Source organism: Pocillopora verrucosa, chromosome 5, assembly GCF_036669915.1.
Source record: "Pocillopora verrucosa isolate sample1 chromosome 5, ASM3666991v2, whole genome shotgun sequence".
Lineage (NCBI taxonomy): Eukaryota > Metazoa > Cnidaria > Anthozoa > Scleractinia > Pocilloporidae > Pocillopora > Pocillopora verrucosa.
Window position 1 is genome coordinate 17650586 of NC_089316.1, and position 23526 is coordinate 17674111.

At 39.2% G+C, this 23526-nt stretch overlaps 1 protein-coding gene and 2 pseudogenes across 1 annotated transcript; 2 read left to right on the top strand and 1 right to left on the bottom strand.

The window, feature by feature from the left end:
- Positions 1 to 304: 304 nt before the first annotated feature.
- The window catches only part of LOC136281011 (tetratricopeptide repeat protein 28-like), a 57206-nt pseudogene continuing 33984 nt past the window's right edge, over positions 305 to 23526 (bottom strand).
- LOC131773362 (uncharacterized protein KIAA1958-like) lies at positions 17375 to 17936 on the top strand (annotated as a pseudogene).
- LOC136281033 (uncharacterized) lies at positions 17943 to 18605 on the top strand. The gene has a single exon (XM_066167225.1). It carries the CDS (start codon positions 17943 to 17945, stop codon positions 18603 to 18605), a length of 663 nt encoding a protein of 220 aa, XP_066023322.1.

The following is a 23526-nucleotide window of genomic DNA, read 5'->3' on the forward strand; positions in this document are numbered from 1 at the left end:
GTTAGTTTCCTGCAAAAAAGCATTAAACGCCAATTAATCTGAAATCGCAACCAGCTTACAGCGGATCACGTTCTGAAGCAAAGCCAAATGATGGCAGCCTCGAAATCTAGTATGAAAAAGTCCAAAAATATGACTTCTATTGCTCGAAATGGACTAAAATTTGGGAGGGTACATGAGAGAGTCGTATTGCAATGGAAAATGCAAATGAGTTAAGTGTGTAAAATTGACGCCAAGAGGGACTTGACGAGTTTTAAGAACGTTAAAGGAAAACATCAAAACAAGTTGTATTTACATTGAGCGATAACTAAACTGAATCAGTTTCATTCAACTCCAGAGTGACATCATCCCCAATGAGAACAAATGCTGCCCAGTACTTTACTTCCCTGAATTCTTCTGACTCTCTCATACATTTCATGGCTTGGTTAAGAGCTTCACTGACCCTCCTTCCTTTAACTAGTTCGTTATAAAAATGTGTCATGAACTGGAAAGTGGCCTCGTCATCAACCGCCCACAGGGATACCACAACGGAACGAGCCCCAGCACCTAAAAATGCTCGAGCAATGCCAACTACCCCCTCAGCCTTTATTTCTCCCTCAGCACTGTGACAACAACTCAACACAACCAATCTTACCCGTAGCTTAGCTGCCAACACATCTGCCATCGTCAATAAAAAGTCTTTCTCCTCAGGTTGAATGGATTCTCGTACAGGGTTTGGGGCCAAAGCAATTTCTCCTGTTCCCATTTTGCCATGTGCGGCGATGTGCACTAGAGCAACCGTGGATAGTCGCTTTAAGACTTCTCCTTTAGTCGCCATTTTTCCAATGAGGGGAGCCGTTCCTAGGATTCTTCCGATCATCTCTACTTCTTTCTTTGTATATGGCAGCTCACACAACTTTCCCTTCATAGAGAACTTCCTCTAGGTACGGATCTCCCACGAGAAGGGCGCCTGTCTTATTGTGGAAGTCAGCTGGAGAATCGGTAATTAATTTCAAAGTGGTCAAGGACGGAATCAATCTGATCTTTAGAGACTCACACAGATACTCCTGGTTTGGGTTCATCAGTGCTGCATAGGGTACCAAACATAATGGACCTTCTGGTACAAGAATGAGGTCATGTCCATGGACCAGGTCAGCAATAGGAGCAATTATAAGGTCAAAAAACCTCTTTAAGCTCTCCTTTGATGAAACAGGCGGAGAAACACTAACAGGGGCCCTGTCAGTCGTGCACTCCATCTCTCGCGACACATGAAGCGAGCGATTTTCGATGTTGACACCAGCACGTACACCAATTTCAGCCAAGGCGGTACTTTTTAAGGTCAAAAGAAAAGTTCTTGTGTCTTCTTCTGCAACATAGTCTCCAACCTCTGTTTTCCTCAAGGTGACTTCTTTATCCTTCCTTATGACCCAGAAAATGATTTCTTGTTCATTAACAGCTATGGAAACTGTTGTTGAAGGAATGGATCTAAAAGAGGAGCCAGTTGACTTTCCTGAGGAATGAGACCGAGAGTATACCTCTTGACACCCATAATTTTCTTTTATGAGATCTTCTAGAGCCTGCGCCCGTCCATCCTCAGCAACACGCAAGGCATCATTAACTTCCCCTCGGCTTAAATGGAGACGCCACAAATTATTGACTACATTATTATACGTATTGCGATAGCTAATTTTCCACTTGTCTTCTGACTGGAGATGAGCCCTCATTCCATTCAACTGTAACAAACTGAGATTTAAGAAATAAAAGGCTTTCAAAGACGATTCTTCATCATTAAACTGATTGTATAACATAAAATATGCATGGCCAAGATTTCCATAAGTCCGTCTTTCTCCAGCTTTATCTCCCACTTCTTTTGCAATTTGTAGATCACACTCATGGTATTTGATTGCCTTATGAAAACCGCCAAGTCTATCATAGGCATTGCCAAGATTTCCATAAGCCCTTCCTTCTCCAGCTTTATCCCCCACTTCTTTTGCAATATGTATGCGACGCTTGAAGTACTCGATTGCCTTTTGAACAAGGCCTAGGTGATAATAGGCAATGCCAAGATTTCCATAAGCCCTTCCTTCTCCAGCTTTATCCTTCACTTCTTTTGCAATTTCTAGGTGACTCTTGTGGTACTCGATTGCCTTATGAAAATCGCCTAGACGATCATAGGCATTGCCAAGATTTCCATAAGCCTTTCCTTCTCCAGTTTTATCCCTCACTTCTTTTGCAATTTGAAGACGACGCTTGTGGTACTCGATTGCCTTATATAAATCGCCGAGGCTATGATAGGCATTGCCATGATTTCCATAGGCTTCTTCTTCTCCAGCTTTATCCCCTGCTTCTTTTGAAATTTGTAGATGATGCTCATGGTACTCAATTGCCTTATGAAATTCGCCTAAGCCATGACAGGCATTGCCAAGATTTCTATAAGCCTTTCCTTCTCCAGCTTTATCCCCCTCTTCTTTTGCAATTTGTAGGTGACGCTCATGGTATTCGATTGCCTTATGAAAATCGCTTAAGCTCGCAGAGGCAATGCCAAGATTTCCATAAGCCCGTCCTTCTTCAGCTTTATCCCCTACTGCTTTTGCAATTTGTAGGTTACACTCATAGTACTCGATTGCCTTATGAAAGTGGCTTAAGCATTGATAGGCATTGCCAAGATTTCCATAAGCCAGTCTTTCTCCAGCTTTATCCCCCTCTTCTTTTGCAATTTGTAGGTGACGCTCATGGTACTCGATTGCCTTATGAAAATCGCTTAAGTTCTCATAGGCAATGCCAAGATTTCCGTAAGCCCATCCTTCTCCAGCTTTATCCCCCACTTCTTTTGTAATTTGTAGATTACACTCATAGTACTCGATTGCCTTATGAAAATCGCTTAAGCATCGATAGGCATTGCCAAGATTTCCGTAGGCTTCTCCTTCTCCAGCTTTATCCCCTGCTTCTTTTGCAATTTGTCGATGATGCTCATGGTACTCAATTGCCTTATGAAATTCGCCTAGGCCATGATAGGCAATGCCAAGATTTCCATAAGCCAGTCCTTCTCCAGCTTTATCCCCCTCTTCTTTTGCAATTTGTAGGTGACGCCTATGGTACTCGATTGCCTTATGAAAATCGCTTAAGCTCTCATAGGCGATGCCAAGACTTCCACAAGCCCGTTTTTCTCCAGCTTTATCCCCCACTTCTTTTGCAATTCTTAGGTAACACTCATAATACTCGATTGCCTTATGAAAATCGCCTAAGAATAGATAGGCATTGCCAAGATTTCCATAAACCAGTCCTTCTCCAGCTTTATCCCCCTCTTTCGTTTGCAATTTGTAGCTGACGCTCAAAGTACTCGCTTGCCTTATGAATATCGCTTAAGCTCTCATAGGCAATGCCAAGATTTCCATAAGCCCGTCCTTCTTCAGTTTTACCTCCCACCTCTTTTGCAAGTTGTAAGTGACACTCATGGTACTCCATTGCCTTATGAAAATCGCCAACGCCCTGATAGCCGATGCCAAGGTTTCTATTTGTCTCTCCCTTTCCAGCTTTGTCATTGTCGCCTACCCTTCTACATGAAAAAGAAAAACAGTTTTTGTTGGAAGATCATAAACGCACAAAAAGTTCCTTTCTTCATTCGAAATAAAGATTTTTATTTGCATTCAACTTTCCACCTTGAATCCTATTCAAAATATCCGTACAATTAGGTGCAAATATATATATATATATATATATATATATATATATATCTATATCTTTTAATTTAACAAATCGTTTCATCAATTGGAAACCTAAGAAATGTGTATGTAGCTCGACAAATTGCGCTGACCCTGGATGAACTTTATTGCAAAAGCTTTTCCAGTCCTTGCCCACGGTTTATCCCTTAACTATGGAAAAAGACAGATAATCTTATTGGGATATCCTTCTCTCCAAGTTGTCTTAGGGCTGGTTTACATTAGCGACGGAGTCGGATTCGCAGTCGGAGTCGTAAGAGCACTTCCGACTGAGTGAAAACTAAAAATCAGATTCGTGAGCGGAGACATAAGCTGAATGGAATCAAAGTACGGAATCGGAGTCGGAAGAATCAGAAGAGTTTCATTCAATTCCACTTTGAACTCCGACGCTTATGATCTGTGAAAACTCGATTGTCGGAGTTGAAGGCAGAAGCAGAAGCAGAAGCAGAAGATCAAACCAGTTTCATTTCAACTTGATCGTATTGCTTTTCACTTCTCAATAACGATTCCAACTCCGTTGTAAATGAAGACCAGCCCTTAGCTTATTCCAGATTATTGGCCGTTAAGCTTTCTACATAGGAGATTGATATTGAAGTGAGAAAATTATATTAAAATCACCCGTCACAGTTTGAGGATCATTCTTAAGAGATGTTTCCCACCCCCTTTCTACATTCCACAGAGCACCATAACCTAAACAAGCATACCCTAGCATAGGTCTCAGTAGACCCAAGGGCCGTAAATAAGTTTAAATGTTGAAGGCAGTAAGAAACAGAAGGTGGTCAGGTCATCGTGGAGGCACAACACTGGGATCTATTTATTTTCCCGGGTCATTCACAAGGCATCAATCAACAAAAGTGTGTCAGGCTTGTTTGATATTCTGATTGGTTGTGTAGATATCGGCATCTAAAGTTGGAGTAGCTAAAAGTAAGCAAGTCGTGCTACGTAAATGGACGCCACGGGACAAATACTTCAAATATCACAATTTCCCGACAGGCTTTCGTTTCTCACTATTCCTGGGATATTTCGGCGAAATTTGACGAAAATCGGTCTAAACTATATACCCTATAAATTCGCTCAAAGTGGTTGTATTCTTCCCAAAATCAAATGCAAGATTTTAGCTCATAAAGCTCCGCCAACAACTCGCGTCACGCCAGATTATTTCGCCTCCTGAAACTGCAAACCAATGGGAAAACGGGACCTCCTAGCTTCAGTGATGATGGACTAAGACTTCACGGAAAAAGTAACCCACTGCAGACAGGGTTTTTTTTTTGGTTTTTGTTTTGGTTTTTTTTATCTCGATCGCTCAGTGGAGTGTTGAAGAGGACGACACAATAATGACCATCATGTATGACGAATTTTGGTTTGACAGCGAGTTATTAGTTATTTAGAAACCGGATTTTCAAATAAAAGTTAATAAATCAGGAAGGTGTCATAATCTTGGACCTGGGCGAATCCCCAGGGGGAGTTTTCGCGGCAACTACTAATGTTGAGGCTCGATTTTCATCTTATTTCCATATATTGCTTACATCGCGCACTTGACAAAACTCACAAATCGAAGCTCTTTGCTTATGGAAAAATCATTGCTCAAGGAAATATCCAAAGCATAGGAAAGTCCTTGGTGAAAAAAAAAAACAAAACAAAACATAAAGAAACAGAAAACAGGCCCTGAGGGGAAATTCGAAGTTTTTGCGTGACAAGCCAAAATAAAGGCTGCGTGGCATAATGGAGCGCAGGTCTCACTAGGAGTTTTTTTTTTCTTTTTTTTTTTGTCCTAAAACTCCGTGAAGTTAGTTTTACGGCTGTGTAGAGGAGTGTTGTGTAGTGTCACCATGGACGAAGGCAAGCGAGAGGTACGTATCCTTCATCAGTCAGTTGTTTCTTTTTAATATCATCTCACTTATTACTTTTCCTCAATTCAATATCAGTTAGCACATGTGATAGAAGAGGCTAAGACTTCCTGTTGGAGACTGTACGATAAGTTGATTGTTTTTAATTCGATTGACGTTTATAACCGATTTCGGTTATCTATACACAATCAGACAAACATTTATGCGGTACGTTGTTTACGTTGTTTACGTTGTGTTTCATCGACCCATACATGGCATTGATCCACTTATTTACTACGGGACGTTTAGTGTGTTTCTTTCTACTAAGCTTGAAGCTTTGAGTGGGAGTTGACCGAAGCATTGTGGTAAAATCGTTAAAACAAGTGAATAAACAGTGACTTAACAAGCTTTTCCACGTTTTCGACGTAACGAAGTGCACATAAGAGATTTATGTAGTCCATGTCTTACACATTAATAATTTTAGTTTCTTTGATGAACTTTTCAATTTACCCCTTAGCTGAGTTGCCTTTTTTACCCCCAAAGCGGTCTAAATTCCACGAGCATATTGAAGTAATGATCAAAGAGACAACACAATATTTTTGTCTATTAGTCCAGTCCTGAAATCATCATGTATCTGCTAACACTAGGGAAAAGTTTTAAAATTTTCTGAGAAAAAAGACCAGTCTTCTGAGAAAAAAGTGCAGCTGGAAAAGAACACATTTTAGTCAAACGAGTAGAGTAGCAATATTTTGAGGTAATTCTTAGTGTTTTAAAACATCGAGATTTGAAGTAGATCAGAGACGCGAGTGCATGTTTACTCCCTGGTCAATGGTGAGAGTTTCCGCCCATAATTTTCAAAAACAAAAAAACATCAAATTGCGAGGAAAAGTGAATCAGACGACCATCCATGTTTAGAAATTTTATTGTCATAACCACCTGGAAAAAAAAAAAGAAAAGATAAAGAAAAGAAAACTTGGGATGTTGAGAGAATACGAGAAAAGTCTGTGAACCACGCAGTGCAACCTCGTAGTTTACAAACTCTTCTCTTGTTCTCCTAAGATTGCGCGTGGTTTATATACGTCAGTAAACCGATAGAAAGTGTCGTTTATTGCTTAAATATCAGTATTTACCTATTTAATGTGGCTAAAAAGATCCAAATTAATTTGTTCGAACTATTTAGATAGAACTTGAAATACAACTCAAAGTACAACTTGAAATCCAACTCAAAGTCTAATTCGAAGTTTAACTCGAACTAAAACTCGAACTCGAATCCAAACTCGAGCATACCACAATCCCATAAGTCAGGGTGGCACTTGAAAATGCCCCTCGATGACAGATTTTGAGAGCAAAGTAGACAAATTTTAGGTGTGGAAAATGCCATGTCTTGGTCTAAAATTGGGTCAGCATTTAGAGAACCTGGCGGCACATCCCCACCAAGAAATCTGAGAAAACACGTTTCAAGCATATAGATAATGGCAACTGATTACTTATCCATGTATAGACCCTTTAACCAAACTCCCCCTCACATTCTCCAGCTTTAGCTATTTTTAAATCCTGTTTCAATTCTTCTTTCATTTCATTTCTTGGCAGCATTCATGAAAAGTTCAGAGCAGAAATCCTGATAGAGGTACGAGGTTAGATGTAACTCCGATTTTTTTAGAAAGGGATCCGGAAAAATCAAAGAGAATGATGCATCTATGTTTCGCCTTTTGTATTCTTTATATTGTCCATTTTCCTAAACTGGGATTTTCACTGTTTGAGAACGGACGAAAAACCTATTAAAAGCTGTAACACACACCGATATGATACTAGGTCTGTATGTTGGCGACTATAAACTTTATTTTTAGTTTATTTTTGCTTTATGATAAAACAAAAATATAACTAAAAATAAAGTAAACATCACTTCGATATCGATAGCCTGAAAGCAAATTAACCTACACCTATATGACATTGAAGTGGAAAACGTGAATTGATAAATCGTTTGTTTCACGCCCACTTCAGGAGTTGCTTGAATGTTCTCTTTTTTTCTTTCCAAAACCGGGGTGCTTATGTATGTCTTTGTGTGCGTGTGGGTAGGGATTTATTTGCGCGTCCAGACTAAGACCTTTAATGAATTCTTAGTGGTTTTCTCAGGCATTAGTAACTCGCTTTTCCGCCCAAGTCATTCACATGAGTTTTAGTGTTACTGGTTCATTCTTCAACTAAAACACGACTATTATATGAAGCTGGTGATCAGTGAAGTTTTCCCTGCCCCATGTCATAGAAAAATCGAAGAAATGACATTCTTTACAATGCGACTTTTGTGCAATATGTCAACAGAACGAAGACGATTCAGAGGTATCCCTGGCTAGTGGTCTCAGCAATCTTGAAAACGATGAGCAACTTTAACACCTGTCCAGTCGTATACCTGTAAGGCAATGACTGAAAAGGCCAAATTACTGTTACGCCTAAATAGTGTGGTGAGGGCCTTCAACAGCCTATGGATCAAGGTCTTTTTCCGTCGCAAGTCAATCAGTGAAAAGGCCAAATTATGTCCTAATGGATAATAAGAAAGTTGAGTGCGAGCTTCCTCACTAAAAGGCAACTAAAATATCTCTCATCCCCAAGCCGCAGCAAAAAGGAAGATGAGGTCGCATCCTATCTTATACGGTATGGTAAGCTAAAGTTTGTCAAAAAGCGCAATTTAACCAGCCTTGCTAACTTTAACGTGAAGAAATCAACCCTGGGAAACAAAGAGCAGCACCCCGAAAGACAACGATTGGGGAAACCACCATCCGCTACTCTCTCAGAAAACATGAAAGTATAAACTTAAATGGCTCAAGGATACAGAGGCCTTTAAGTGCTACGGCTGCAATTCTGCCATACGAGTCCCAGGTGAAATTCCTGATCTTGCAAATGATGTACTTGCGTCTACTAATGAATACAAATCGTTCATGAACGATGGGTAACTACAAGTTCATTTCGGGCCCACACATTACTACTTATACGCTGTGTGCATCGCCGCCAAAGACACTGAATTTGATACAAGTACTGACATGGTAATTTCAGAGAATGACAAGTCACAAGCGCTTGATTCATAAGGAATTTCAATTATAATAATCATGCTCTCGTATTTCTATCTTACGCGAACGATGAAGATGTAAGTTGTATCCTGTGGCTGTTAGCTGGCTCAAACAAAAAGCCTTCTCGGAAGGCTCTGCAATTAATAATTGATCCAGTGAACCTGTTTCTATTTCTCGTTTTTCAATTTGTTTTTCCTGGAATCAGTCGCGAATTTTCTTGTGTCCTATACGAGCGTTGCAGTGTGGGTTACAGTTAATGAGAAAACTTAGGTGTGAAAGCTCATCGACATGACTTGCTTTAATGTCCTGTATTCTCGGCTTGCGTCAGCGTTCAGACTATTGACGTTATGTCTTTGAAAGTGGCAAAAAAAATCCTGTAAGTATTGTAAAACATCTATATTTATTTGAAATACGAATGACTTGTTCCGTTTTCATCCAGAAAGAATTTATATCACATTTCAAATTCATATCTTCAAAAAGTATAGACTTAGGGCCTGTTTACATGGAGTTGGGGGACCCCAGGTGGGTGAGGTAACCCGCCTGTCAATATAATTTCTTTTTTCATCTTGATCACGTTTACATGATAGGTGGGGTTATCCGCCTAAGCAGGTTGCCCGGTCTGCCAGGTAGGGTAACTATTCCTTCTAACGTATTAAGTCAACGGTTCCTCGCGTAACCTAACACTGCGTAATACAATGCGTTAAGCTTTCATGAATAAATACATATTTGTCAGAGAATTAATCTTTCTTCGTTCTCGAGATGTGAGCTTGGGACGCCTCTGCTAAAATTCCTTAATTGCAAGCGCAACAATAACCTCAAGAAAACTCACCCCAGCACCTCGGGGTTGTAAGATTGTATGTAAACGCGTTTTACTTTCGACCACGGCTAAGCGGGCTGCCTCACCTACCTGAGGTCCCCTACCTCCATGTAAACAGGCCCTTATCCTAAGAAATAGAGATGTTTTGACACCATCGGGTTTTTTGTGTTCTTAGTGTGTTTTTAGTTTTAGTGTTTCGATTTATACTTTCGTAAACATGCCGACTCACTTTATGGTAGTTTACTGTTGATATTACTATCGCAGGAAATTTAAGGATATCGCACCTGAATTAAATAAAATGTTCTGTTCACAGTAGTCACTTCAGCGTAATTTTCTCATATTTTTCCCATAATCCCATCCATGATCCGATCCGGTCCAGTTTTGTACTATAGTTCTCCATGTTTTTTAAAGTTTTGACTCGTTTGGCTAAAAAAAAATTTTTGCCGGTTGCAGTTTCGCATTTTTTCTCAGTCTTTTTCCTCACAAAAGTTGAAGACACGACACAGGATCATTTCAGAACTCGAATGGTCATAAAGAGAAACTAATATTAGCACGCACGACATTGATTACTATCATCGCTGATGTGCTCTACAGTAGTCATATCTAAAACAATCTTGCTTCTCCCCTCGTTTTTCGCCTCTTTTCTCGCGTGTGCTAAATAATATTGAATGAGGGAAAAGTAACACGTGAGATTATATCAAAAAAAGAAATACTAACTGATTGAGGGGGGACTGAGGTCTATTAGAAACCGCAAAACCGCCGAGAAAACTCGGTCAAAACCGAAAACTGCACGAAGTTCTCGCCGCCTTTCCTCTCTTCGTTAAGAAAACGCCACACACTCCACAGTTGCTTCTTGATCTATTCGAACTTTTTCCGTTGCCGGCGCGTGTGGCACGTTAGAAGCTATACTTCAGAAATTGATCGACCTGAGTGCTCCACTTTGCAAGGTCAAGGTCTAGGGCGCTATTCGAGACGCGTGACCTCCTGCGGATCCCTACGATATTTCACTAAAAAGAAGTTATTGAAGAGACATTTGGTTTGTCACGCATTCCTCCCAATAACTTTGCGTTTTGCCGCTATTCGAGATCAGTGGAGGCGCTCAATTACCGCTCAGATCGAAGACAAACCGGAACATACACCAAAACCGAAAAGCCGATCTAAAAATCGCCAAAACTGCAAAACCGAAAATCCCAATGTCCCCACCTGATTGATGAAATGATACGTACCTCTCGCTTGCCTTGCCCATGGCTGCACTACACAACACTCCTCGACACAGCCGTGAAAGTGACTACATGGGGTTTTGCGCTGCTCCATTATGTAACGCAGACTCTATTTTGGCTTGTTTTTTCACCTCCCTTTTTTTAATTCTTTATTACTTTTGAAATGACGATTGCTTTATTTTTCAAAACTTTTTTTTCTTTTTTTTTTTCGATCCGTGCTCCTATCCGTGTGGTTTTTGGGCAAAAAAATTCCAAGAGGAACTTTGCTCCATTGTGTCGCCACATTATATTTTGGCTTGTCACTCAAAATTTCTAATTTTAACTAACATGATCCGATCCATGATCCGATACGTGATCCGATCCGTATTCCGATCCGTGATCCGATCCGTGATCCGATCCGTGTTCCGATCCGTGATCCAATCTGTGATCTGATCCATGATTCGGTCCGTGTTCCGGTCCGTTATCTGATCCGTGATCCGATCCGTGATCCGGTCCGTTATCAAATCCGGTCCGATCCAGATTTTGTTGACGCCGCAAAAGTGAAAAAAAATACAGGTTTAAACACGAGTTGTCTACGCTTATCAGAGGAGGGTGAAACATAAGGGAAAAACAATGGAGCTTGCAGTCATACCTGGCAATGTCAAGAGAGGATTGTTGAAAATTTGAAATTTGCTCAAAACATGACCGACATTAATGAAAGTTCTCAGCTGCTTTAAAATAGCACTGATTAGCATGCGTGTTGATCGCTTCCGCTAGGATGTTAAAGTAATTTGCGCGCGTACGAATTTTTTTTCCCGAAGGACGCACACGAAGGTGGGAAGTAACCTTAAGCCGTGGAGAGCGACTTTGCTCTTAGCCTCTTGCCCCGTAATTTTAGCATTGGACTTAAGTAAGTCTGATTACCATTACAAATAAGTTCCAAGTCTTTCAATACCTTTTTATATGTATTATATATTTTAGTGGTAGCATAGAAAGTTTGCGTAGCAAAATAAACTTCGTTTAAATAAACTTCCTTTAAATCGGGTTTAACCGAATGTAAATCAGAAACAGAGAACTGAAATACTGAGTTTTTCATGGCTTTCAATTTATGCTACATTTGAAGTCGACAAACATTTGTTTAAGCAGCTCCTGTGAAGAAAAATATTTTGAAATGTGTTTTACAAAACAGCTTTCAAACTTTTTAAAGCTTTGTTGTCAATGGGGTATAAATCTGTTACTGGCCAATTAGGCTTCACTTTAAGCAGATTTTGGTAAAAGTATCCACCTAAAGATGGTAGACTAGCCGGCAGTTTTTTCCGGTTAGTATCCAACTAACAGCTCTGAAAGGTATCCAATATTTGCAGCAGGATTAAACCTCTTGTTTCTCCATCTTCACGTCGTTTTATTAATTGTACTTTCACACAAAATTTAAGGTTATGATCTATATTTACAGTTAACTTGCCAATATGTAACTCTACTCTAAGCATGAAAAATTTACTTGTAGAGAAGTCCCAATATTCATAGCAGAGCTCGCAGCGCGCGCAGCGCGCGCAGTGTAGCCCCATAATTACACAAAACAGTAGTAACCCATCAAGTCGAAAAATTTGGACGTGCGACCGTACAACCGACCGTACTAGGTGCTACTTTTAGCATACGCGGCCAACTTTACCACGGGCACTATCTTAGCTATTACGCGATGGAGGAGTGAGGGAGAAGGTGATGCGCAGGCGCGATTGCGCGCGTAACTTGCATACCCCATTAATGTGCGCCAGGAAACACCGGCAGATGACAATGAAGTGCGCATACTCGAGAGTCGAGCTTCAGTGTAGCGTACCGCGGGCACATGGCTAGGCATCGCACGAGGGCTTCATGTGGGCTAGTGGATGTGAAGCCGTGAAACCAAATAATTTGCAACCCGCGTTTTGAGCGCGAAATCAAACTGGTGAGTTTGAAGTTGAACAGTAATTCTTAGCATTTTGCAATTTCTAATCAACTCGCAAAGCAGCAATACCGGCAGAGCTAAAGCTATGTCAACGGAATGAAATTGTTATGATTAAAGTTAGTGGAGAGAGGGTTTCGAGGGAAATAGGATGAAAGAAAGAGACTGGGCGACCAAGAGGTAAAATACGTAAAGCGAGTCGAGAAAAACGCGTAAGAAAGTTAGAGAGGACACCAAAATGTACAGAATACGGTGAAAGGAACGCGAAAGAGAACAAGAAAAGACATAAGTAAAAAAGGCAAATATCTCGCGAAGAGGAACAGGAGAAGGAAATACAAACAATCGTCGTTTGATACTAGCTTCAGTTCATAATTCAAATCACGTTTCGGTATATCAGTGACTTTGGCCTTCATCGCCTAAAAACCCTCGTGCCGGTTCATCGCTCCAATAATATTTCAAAGTGTTTGTATTCTTCAAGGTATTTCTTGTCGTGTCGTTTGAATTGTTTTCTACAGTCGTGGTGCTGATGAAAAGGAAGTTATCTTACGGATTTTGTTTTGCCTAGAAAGCTTTCAAATGATAGCGAACGGCGAGCGCAAGTTTCTACCTCTTTCTCTCTCTAGTTAACTATCGTAGGATTTACTCTCTTCATTCAAAAAAATCACGCTTCGCCGAAGAAGTGTTGTTTTAGCTTAAAAACGAAGTGGTAGCCTTTCCCAAAATTGAAATAAAATGAGATTGAGTCAGCGATGTCCATGTTTACATTAAGTCTGACGTGGTAATTTGATTTTGACAACATTGTCATGAAAGAACCCGTCAAACATCTGAGAATTAAATTACGGACCGCAAATGTGTGGTGCGAACAAACTCGCGGGTAAAAGGGAATTAGTTCTACTGCTGAATGAGTGAACTTCATTGTTTAGTCATGGTACTTTTCAGCGCTATTTTCTCGCGCTTTCTACTCGATTAGTACGAACTTCAGGGAAAATTTCAATTGTCTCACAAAACATGGAGCCACTCTCTCTTCTCTCAACATCTCGAGGCGTACTTACTGCTCGAATTATGATGAACATGCCTGCAATACGATATTTTTTCCCTGATGCCGGAAACTGAAGAATTAATCTCTGAAATCGATAGTCATGACATTTTGCAAGGAAGCGTCTGAACTGTGATCGTGTCATTTACTATTTTAAAATTCACAAATGGTATTCTCTTTTCATCCATGTAAAGAGATATTACACATTTCTTAAACTGAAATTTGAATCATGAAGTCAACTTAATTTCAATGAGTTCCAAACTTCATTGTACATTACAACACTTTACTGGAGTATGTTACATTTATTTGCTGTAATTCTGGTTCATATGATTACATAACCCGCTAACTTTCAAGATTTCATTAGTAATTCTCTTTATTGTCTGGCATACAATTTATGTGATGTTAGGTTGGAGAATTTGGAATTGGATTGTTCTCATTACTCGTCTGCTTGATATTATACTGATAGTGTAAAGAGAAATTCTGTATAGGTCACTAGTGGGATTAAAACAGTTAAAACGTGGGATTTCATTATATTGTAATGATTAAAATTTTATGCTTTCAATGTAACAAAAAAAAATCTGATGAGAATCTGATGTTATGAAACAATGGAAAAACCTGTTGCTGGTAGCTTATGTCTTTAATGTTTAAACGTTTATGGGAAATGCTTTTCTTCAAAAGCTAGGATACAGAAGTTTTCAAGGCTGATAGAAATAACCTGGTTGCAAGTAATGAAAAGCAAAGTGAAATTCATACCTTACTGCTTGACATGCTTCACTCAAACATGTCAGTTGTGTGTATCTACCATTGTAAAGGTGTCTTTCATGAAAAATATTTATTTATGTGGCTGTTGTTCTTTGTCGATCTTTGTTGCCCAAAAGGCTGGTAAAGGCACTGAACTTCAATTTTTATGTACACAGGGCACCCTTCAAGGTGAAAGAGTAGAAGACCACAGACTGATGTTTACTAGGCAGTTGCACTCACCGCAATTATATATTCAAGCAATACTCTACATATATAAAACTGATTACATCATGTCTTTAACCCTTTACACCCTAACATCAGTATGTATATTCTCCATACTGTTCTCCATACATTCCCTAATGTGCTGGCAAGGAGAATTTGCTTAACAATCAAAAGATTCTTCAATTGACGATCATTTCCTTTATTCTCATGACCTTAATACTTGATTTAGGCCGGGGATGATATCAAAAGGAGAAATTAGATACTAGTCTCTCTCAGGAATTAAAGTGTTAACAACTGTTCACATTTTATATGCTCCTAGCTTGCATTTGTTGGCAGCAATAGTTAAGATTGTTAGGAAAGCAAAAAGATGAACAGAAGACAGTGAAATGAGGGAAACTGTAAACTTTACCCAATGGTAGAAGAAATGATCACAGAATACTTATGTAGGGAAACTTGAATTATGCTAGCCAATTTCCTCCATTTCCCTTCATGTTTTTGATCAAATAAAATTTAATCAGTTGTAGGGTTTGCTTATAATGTGTCAAATCACCAGTGTGGACTTGATTCTTCTCAGATGTCAGCTGGTAAAACATAGATACTTAAAAAAAATGACCATAAGTAAAAGTACACATCTTCAGAAAAAATCACATTGAAGTGGTGGCGTGATTGAACTGTGATATTTAGAATGACAGAAGCAGGAAAAACACATTGAGCTTTTTTCTATTCACTAGTAAGTTTATTAGATTTTAGATTCTACGTTCAAACTGGGTAAGATTAAATTTATCCATATCATGCTTCATTATGGTTTGTTTACATGGAAAGGTAGTTGTTGTTGTAGCTTCACAGATGTTTTCATTGCTGTTACAACTAACATTCATAACAAAGTTTTATTTAACATAGAATGGTTCAAGAACTTTCTTCCTTTCTCTGCAATACTATTTACTATTTTTGGAGCACTATTAACCCTTTACACCCTAACATCAGTATGCATATTCTCCATACTGTTCTCAATACATTTCATTATGTGCTGGCAAGGAGAACTTGTTTCACAATCAAGAGGTTCTTTAGTTTATTATTGTTGCCTTCATTCTCATAACCTTAATGTTTGATCCAGGGTGATATTGAAAGGAGAAATTAGATGCTAATCACTATCAGGGATTAAAGTGTTAAAGGAAGCAGGTTATTAAACAATTACAGCTTTGATTCAAGCAAGTATTTGAATATGTGAGTAACATTTGATGTTTTCACATGTAACAGGATGATCAAGCTGAAGATGGCCTCAAAAAGAAGTGAACTCAACTGTAACAATTAGGTCACTACTTTTGAAACTTGAGCACTTGGTAAATACACCTTGGCTTGCAATTCTGATGATTACAGTTTGTTGAGGTAATTGAAATGTCAGTCCCCAAGCAGGAACCATCCACATGACCTGTAAAGTCATAAACTATGAGATAACTTTTGAAAAATGCCGATAACCTCAGTATTTTTTAAAATGAAGAAAGGAAAGCCTGCCCTCTTACCACAGATAGTTCTTTTGTGTATCATTGGAACGTACCTAGTCTTATTTGTACATGAAGTTGATTGTTTTAGATAGGCTAACCTAATAAATTAGCGGTGAAAATTTCTTTTTTTGACTCAATTTTACCTGACAAACCTAAACTGAATAAAAAGAAACTTGAAATTTGTTTCTTCTCCTTCTGAGGTGTGCATCAACATTTTGAAGTCATGGCAGGCTTGAACTACAGGTTTATAAGAAATCTGCATGTGTGTGTGTTTTCAATATATAAAACCAGTAAAAAGGTTGTTTAGCTTTTTTCATTAGTTCACATTTCTTTTTCTGAGAATCTTGTTTATTTGGCCTATGCTGAGTTCTAATTTTTCAAACAAATTTTACATTCTTTTGAATATTCTTAGATCTCCTAGTATCAGTTAATACTAATGTGATTAAAATAATTACATCAAATCTTGTAGATGTTTGGTACATTTTTCCACCGATCCTACTGTGTAGGGATTGGTATTGGCTATAAAAGTATAGTTAAATTAAATATTTGTGCACAGCCTATACATTAAATATTTGTAATAAAAGATTGTATCCTTCTTAGAACTAGTTTATCAGAATAAGAATGAGTTACCAAGCATAATTATGGCTCTCATAATAATAGTTTCCAGGTTTGAAAACAGTCATTGGCTACTAAAATCCTCAGTTCCTTTACCTCGACAGCCCATCCTCATCAAAACATTTGCAGCAAGAGCAATTAGCAAATTTATTACCACTTTGAAATCACTGGTGGTCCCTGTAATCTGATTGGCTCTAATTGGTGCGATTTATTCACGAATCGCACCATTTTTTGCTCTAAATCACATCTTTTTTCCAGCCAATGAGGAAGTTACACTTTAAACAAAACAACCAATCAGATTTCAAGGCTTGTTTAAAGTAACCAATCAAATTGCAGGAAAATGAAAGACAAAGAGTTTCATTTCGCAAATTTTGCAACTTTTGTTTAAATAACTCTTATTTTTCCCCCCCAAAAATGGATGAATTTAATTTTTTCCAGTTTTTGAATGATGACAATGAGATCCTTCAGGCTGAAGACCAACATTCCAGGGACTTTCCCACTTTTCGTGTACATTTTGGTGAATATTTTGACGATTTTCTACCCTCTCAAGCTCACAATCCGCACAATCCCGAGTCCACCGAGTCAGCAACAAACGAAGAAAATCAAAAGCCACCACAAGAGTTAGATGTTTCAAGATTTCCTATAATTTCAAGCGATGAAATACAGGAGCTTAAGTCTGTCGCTTCGAATAAAAATACGTCCCGCTCCACAAAACAATGGATGAATGTTTTCAGAAGCTGGTGTTAATGCCGCCATCTTGAATATGTCTCCATCGAAACAATGGCGCCTGAAAAACTTGACAAGGAGTAAGTTTTACGCCGAGGTATAAAAAAAGGACGGAGATGACTACGAGCCAGAATCCCTTAAAATCATGCAGAGTGCCATCGAACGGTATCTAAAGGAGAAGAAGTATCCATTGAGCATCGTGCGATCGAGAGAGTTTCACTCCTCACAAGAAATCCTCAATGCGAAAGCAATTTCCCCACGTCAACAAGGAAAGGGAAAGAGAGCCAACAAAGCTCAGCCAATCACACCTGAAGAAGAGTCAGCCCTGTGGGAAAAAGGTCAGTTGGGTGATTTTAATGGAAAGGTCTTGACCAATGTCAACTTCAAAAAATTGACAGAACAACTGGGATTTCGTGGTCGCCAAGAACACTACGATGCATACGTGGAAGACGTAATTATAAGACAGCGAGAAGATGGAACTGAAGTTGTTGAGTTCAGGGAAGGTCCCACTAAAACGTGGAGCGGTGGTCTCACCATCAGGCGAAGAACAACACCACAAGCAATGTTCAGCACCGATGGCGGAAAAAGCGATCCAGTGCGGCTATTCAAGCTTTGGTTGTCCAAGCGACCCGAAGGAATGAAGAACACAGGGCCACTCTATCTTAGCATCATAAATCGTCCTAAATCAGCAGATTTTTGGTACACCAAAGTTCGAATGGGACAAATCACCATCGGCAATTTAATAAAATCCATGGCCTCCTGTCTCAGGACGAATAAGAAGCTGACGAACCACAGCATGAAGAAAACATTGGTATCAAAACTGAAGAAGTCTGGTCAACCGCGCAATGTTATCTGTGAAATAACAGGCCATGCACGTGAATCTTCGTTAGACGACTACCATGAAATAGACGAGAATCACAGGAAAGAACTGTCTCACATTATCAGTGGATATAAAGAAGTGCCAAACGAAAATCAAGTAAGCGAAGTCTCCCGCCAAAATACTGCAAATGAAGCCTCAAATCAAGAGATTGCAGTGCAACATAAACGAACACCTCTGGTTCCTATTTATCACGTCCATCAACAAGGCCAAATGCATCAGGCCATGGGCTCCAATCCTGGTTTTCAGCCGGCTGAATTTTCAGGATTTCCACCACGTTTTCCGTTGCAGTCACAGTACCGCATGGAAGCCTTCAGTTGTGCTGCTCCCGTTCCATCGCAGAATTAGATAGGCTGCATCTTCAATTTCTTCTCTAGAGACAGCCAGAATTCTCCACCCCAACCACAGAAGAAACGAAGAGCTTACATCATTGAGTCAGACGACGAGGACTGAACTTTAACGCTTCACTATTTTTCTGAGTTATTGAGGACTTCTCGAATTTCTTGAATGAAAGTTGTCTTTCTTTTGATACGCTTGACTGAGTTTTTGACACATGACATCAAAGTCTTTCTGTTTTGCATACAAAATGAGATGTAAAAGCGTTTCCGGTTCCGCTTTTTATTTAAAAACCGGCTCAGTACTGCATCAATAAAATATTCGAATTGACCAAGTCCTGTATTTGGGTGATTTCAAAATGGATGTAATAAAGTGGTAATTGAACCTCGTGTCGTGCAATTTTGGTCTGAAATCATACTTGTGATTTCAAATCGAACTCGCGCTGGGCGCTCGTTCGATTTTGAAATCACGCGTATGATTTCAGCCCAAATTGCACTCCACTCAGTTCAATTACCATTATTAACAATACAGACAAGAGAGCCTATTCCCACATACACCCTCCTCAATCCTGTTCACTTACTATGGACATGACATTTCAAACATGGTGTATGTTTTCCTGACTAATTATTTTGTAATGGTGCTTACAAATTGTGGAAAATGGTTGCATTGACATATAATACGACTTGCCAGATGATAGTCAAATGAAAAATTTTTAAATATTGATAAAATTTATTTTTGTGTTTCATGTTAATATGTTGCAATAACTCTACTTTCCAGTAAATACAACTATTTGTAAACATGAGAAAATACCATAAAAAAAAACTTTGCTTTAAAACTAAAGAGAAAACTTGATTGATGTTTGGAATTGATTGCTGTGATGTAATAAATGAAATCCAGGTATTATTTCAAGTTTTCCACATATATCTTCATGATCGAATCCTAAGTCTCTCTTCGTCATCAAGTCTTAATCATGACATGTTAGCTCTAGCTTGTCTTCTTTTAAAGCAAACTTTTGCAGCGCAAGAAAAATGTTGGAAAAATTTCGTACTACATTAGCTAGAGTTGTTAGATCATGGGCAGTTGGCTTTAAGACACCTACATTATAAGTAGTTACAGTAGAGGTTACCGAATCAAATAACAGAAAGAATCTCAAAAAGACGCCGTGTATTTCCAGCCAGAGGACAATCATGAAACAATTATAGCCAAATGGGGAAAAGTTTTAAGAAATTACAGGTTCAAACACGAGTTGAAAATGACTTTTCTTTTCAATTTTTACGCAAAACAGAGGAGGCTGAAACGTTGGGGAAAAAATGGTGGGGCAAGCAGTCATACCTAGCAACTTCAAGAGAAGATATAAGAGAATCCCGGCATACGATTCTGGCGTCTTGACTGATTTACTAATTCACTGTTATCACGTGTATACTCTTCAATCGACTGTCTGGTGATGTCTAAACTCGAAGTAGTTTAACCGCGTTTCTTTCAATTTTGGCTCATTTCCCAAACCAAAATTATCAGTCGCGCTCAAAAGAATATAATTTCAACCGATGCTGACATCGCACACTTCCTCTGAAGAAGAAAAGATTCTCCATCTTCGAAAATTTGCTCAAAACATCAAGAAGAACAACGAAGGTCCTCAACTGCTTGAAGATACCCCTGACCAAAATACACTAACAAAAGCTCCGCTTTTAGGCTTGGCTAAATTTATATATTCAGTGTTTTCAAACCTGGAGAGCTGCCTTGTTCACGATCGTGATCTCTCTTGCCTTGAAGAACCTCCATAGCTGAAAAAGAACGTAAAGGGAAATATTATTTGTCTTTCCCGAGCGCTTAAGCGATCAGTTCATTTTCCGAATTTATCGGTTGAATCTCAAGTTAATCAAGCCACAATACAAAAGAAAAAGTTTGAGGTTTCTTTGCACACCTTAATCTTCAAGATTAAAGCCTCATTCCGTGATAATTTATGTCTTACATGACAATCCTAGGTTCAAGTGAAAGAAATTAGTTGCGGTTCAGTTTGAATAAACGTAAGTATAGAAAGGGAAAATTCCCAGCTGAAAGCGACCAGGGGCAGAGGGAATTTCCCTTCATTAACTAAAAGTGAAAATAAAACTCATGACTCGGATTTCACACAATCGATATTTCAGAAACAGAAATAGGGATGCCTTCTCGGTTGCAGTGATTTGGAAGCTTCACCCAGCGTCCTTTGATTACATTTACTGTTGCCACTAAGCAGTAAACATGGTGAAATATTTTTAAAACCGAGCTAATTTGTACACTCTTCAATACGAGTCGATGTGACTGTACAATACAATACAATACAATACAATACAATACAATACAATAATACAATACAATACAATTTATTTTATGTCGGTAACGTAGGGGTGGTTACCCAATCCCCCGAGCCTAATGGCTCATGTTGAAAACGCTCGACAGTTAAAATGCAGATGTGTGTATAAATATATGTACAAGTTAAATATATGTGTATATGACGAAAAAAGAAACGCAAAAATATCACCTAGCAACGTACCTCTAGTCCTAATCCTGAACCTCCCCTGAAACCCTACCAGCCCTAATCACCTAACTTGTAGCCCTAACCCCGAAGCCTAATTACCAATTCATAACCCTACCCTTACAATTGTATACTAATACATTTATTACACTTACAGCCAAGCGTAGTTATGCGAGATAGGCCAGTCTTAAATTCTGCTAGAGTGGTTGCCGATTTAACTGAAGATGGTAGCTGGTTCCAGGAATGAGAGATAATAAACGAAAAAGAGCTATGAATATGGCTAGAGGTATTTACAGGCTGGGAAACATTAAGAGCAGAGGAGCGCAAATTGTAGTGACAGACCCTAGGTGTGAAAAAATTAGAGATATATGAAGCTCCCTGTAGCCTGTATGCCTTGAAAAACATGATTAAAGACGCAGTAAGACGTCTTTGGATTAAGGTGTCTATACTAGCAAGCCTGAGACAGTCTTTGTACTCAGTAGATCTACCTAGATTAAGCACAGTTCTTAACGCGTGAAAGTTACATTTTTCCAGCTTATTTTTCAGAGGAGTAGAGATTCCCAACAATAGAGGGGAACAATATTTTAAATGAGGTAACACATATGTTTTATACAAAGAGATCATAAAAGAGGAAGGTATAAGACGCTTTATTCTGCGGAGAGCGGCGATTTTTGCATATGCCTTTTTCAGCGTAATTGTTACGTGATCTTCGAAGGAGAGTTTATTGTCCAGCGTAACGCCCAGGATCTTTAGAATCAGCTTTATGTCAATAACCTGCTGCGGGTCCACAAAGAATTCAAAATTGTAGGAACTGTTTCCAAGTACCATTGCCTGCGTTTTGGTGCTATTGATTCCTAGGTAGTTGTAAGTGAACCATTCCTTGAGTCTTGATATATCCGCATTGAGATTAAACTCCAGAGTCATAGGGCAGACGCTAGACGAGTATTGGGTAGTGTCATCCGCGTATAGACGTAGTGAGGAGGTAGCAACACAGTAATTAACATCATTGATAAAAATGTTAAAAAGTAAAGGTCCTAACAAGCTACCCTGCGGAAGCCCGCAGCGCACGGGCAGCCAGTTCGAGTAGGACCCATTTCATCTAACACGTTGGAATCTGTCAGACAGATAAGACTGTATAAGCTCCAGAGCCTCCTGGCGCACTCCATACGCTTTAAGCTTAGCGAGTAGCAAATTGTAGCAAACTGAATCAAAGGCTTTGGAAAGGTCAGTAGCCACTACCCCTGTGCTTTCTTTCTTGTCCAGTGCCGCACGCCAGTCATGATTAACAGCCGATAAAAGAGAGGCAAAAGCGGAAGATTTATGAAGGCAAGGAACCTACGAAAATATCACAAACGTTTGATCAAGATAACACACCTTGCTTCCTTGAGTTCACGACAGGCTTAGTTTGTTCTGAAAATTGATTACATGCAAGCATAGCACGCTCCCAAGTCGAATTTTTCACGAGTACGTCTCTTTCGAAAGGTTTTAACAACAGTTTAAGCGCTCTTAAATTTCTCAACGAGATTCTGAGAAAACGAAAGGTAAGGACCTCGCGCTCGAATGTTTATCCAACATTCTGAACCCTTACGTTATCGTCAGACTCGACTAACTTGATCTTGCTACGCTTTTGGTTTATATTACAACAAAATACGACTGTATACACGATGATGGTTATAGTGAAGCAGGTTGCTCTAGTCATCTCTGCAATTGAGACTACTGCAAACGACGGCTGTCGTCAAAATATCATCTAAACCGCTTCACTTAGTCTTTCCTGGAACACAGAGGTAAGGATTCAACCAATCTGTTACTCGAAACTCTTAGGGAAATTCACCGACAACTAGAGTTCCTTTCTTGCGGCTGATGTGTAAAACTAGATGATTTGTAGATAACTGTTGTGCACTTTTAGAAACGATAAATTCGACAAGACGAGAAGCGGAAGATGAATGACCTTCGATTAATCGCTTTCCTTGGTTCCTCAGGCTTTTTTTATGAAATCATGACACTCTCTTAAGTTGAGTAATCACGTGAAGTTGACAACGGATATCAAATTTCCTAACTGTTGGCGCGATCACTTGTTGAGATCTTTGCCTCACTTTACGGTTACATTCCTATGACCTTTATATTTATTCGGTGGGTAAGTTTATCTTGGTTAGATCGTTGTTATTTTCATGATTTACCGGAGAGAAGATAAGTAGAAGCGACAAATATTCCCAGAATAGGAGACCCGTTTAAAAGTCTAAGTAAATAGATTAGAGACAAGCGAAGGACCGGGCGGGTGAAAGTCGGTGGTCACGATTTCCTACCCAGGCTGCTCTTTCGTGGGTCGCGAATTCCCACGTAAACTCTGTGACCCCCTTCCGCAGTATGATTTTATTGTGTCAGCGGTCGTCTCACTTTAGTAATAATAAAAAAGGATCTGCC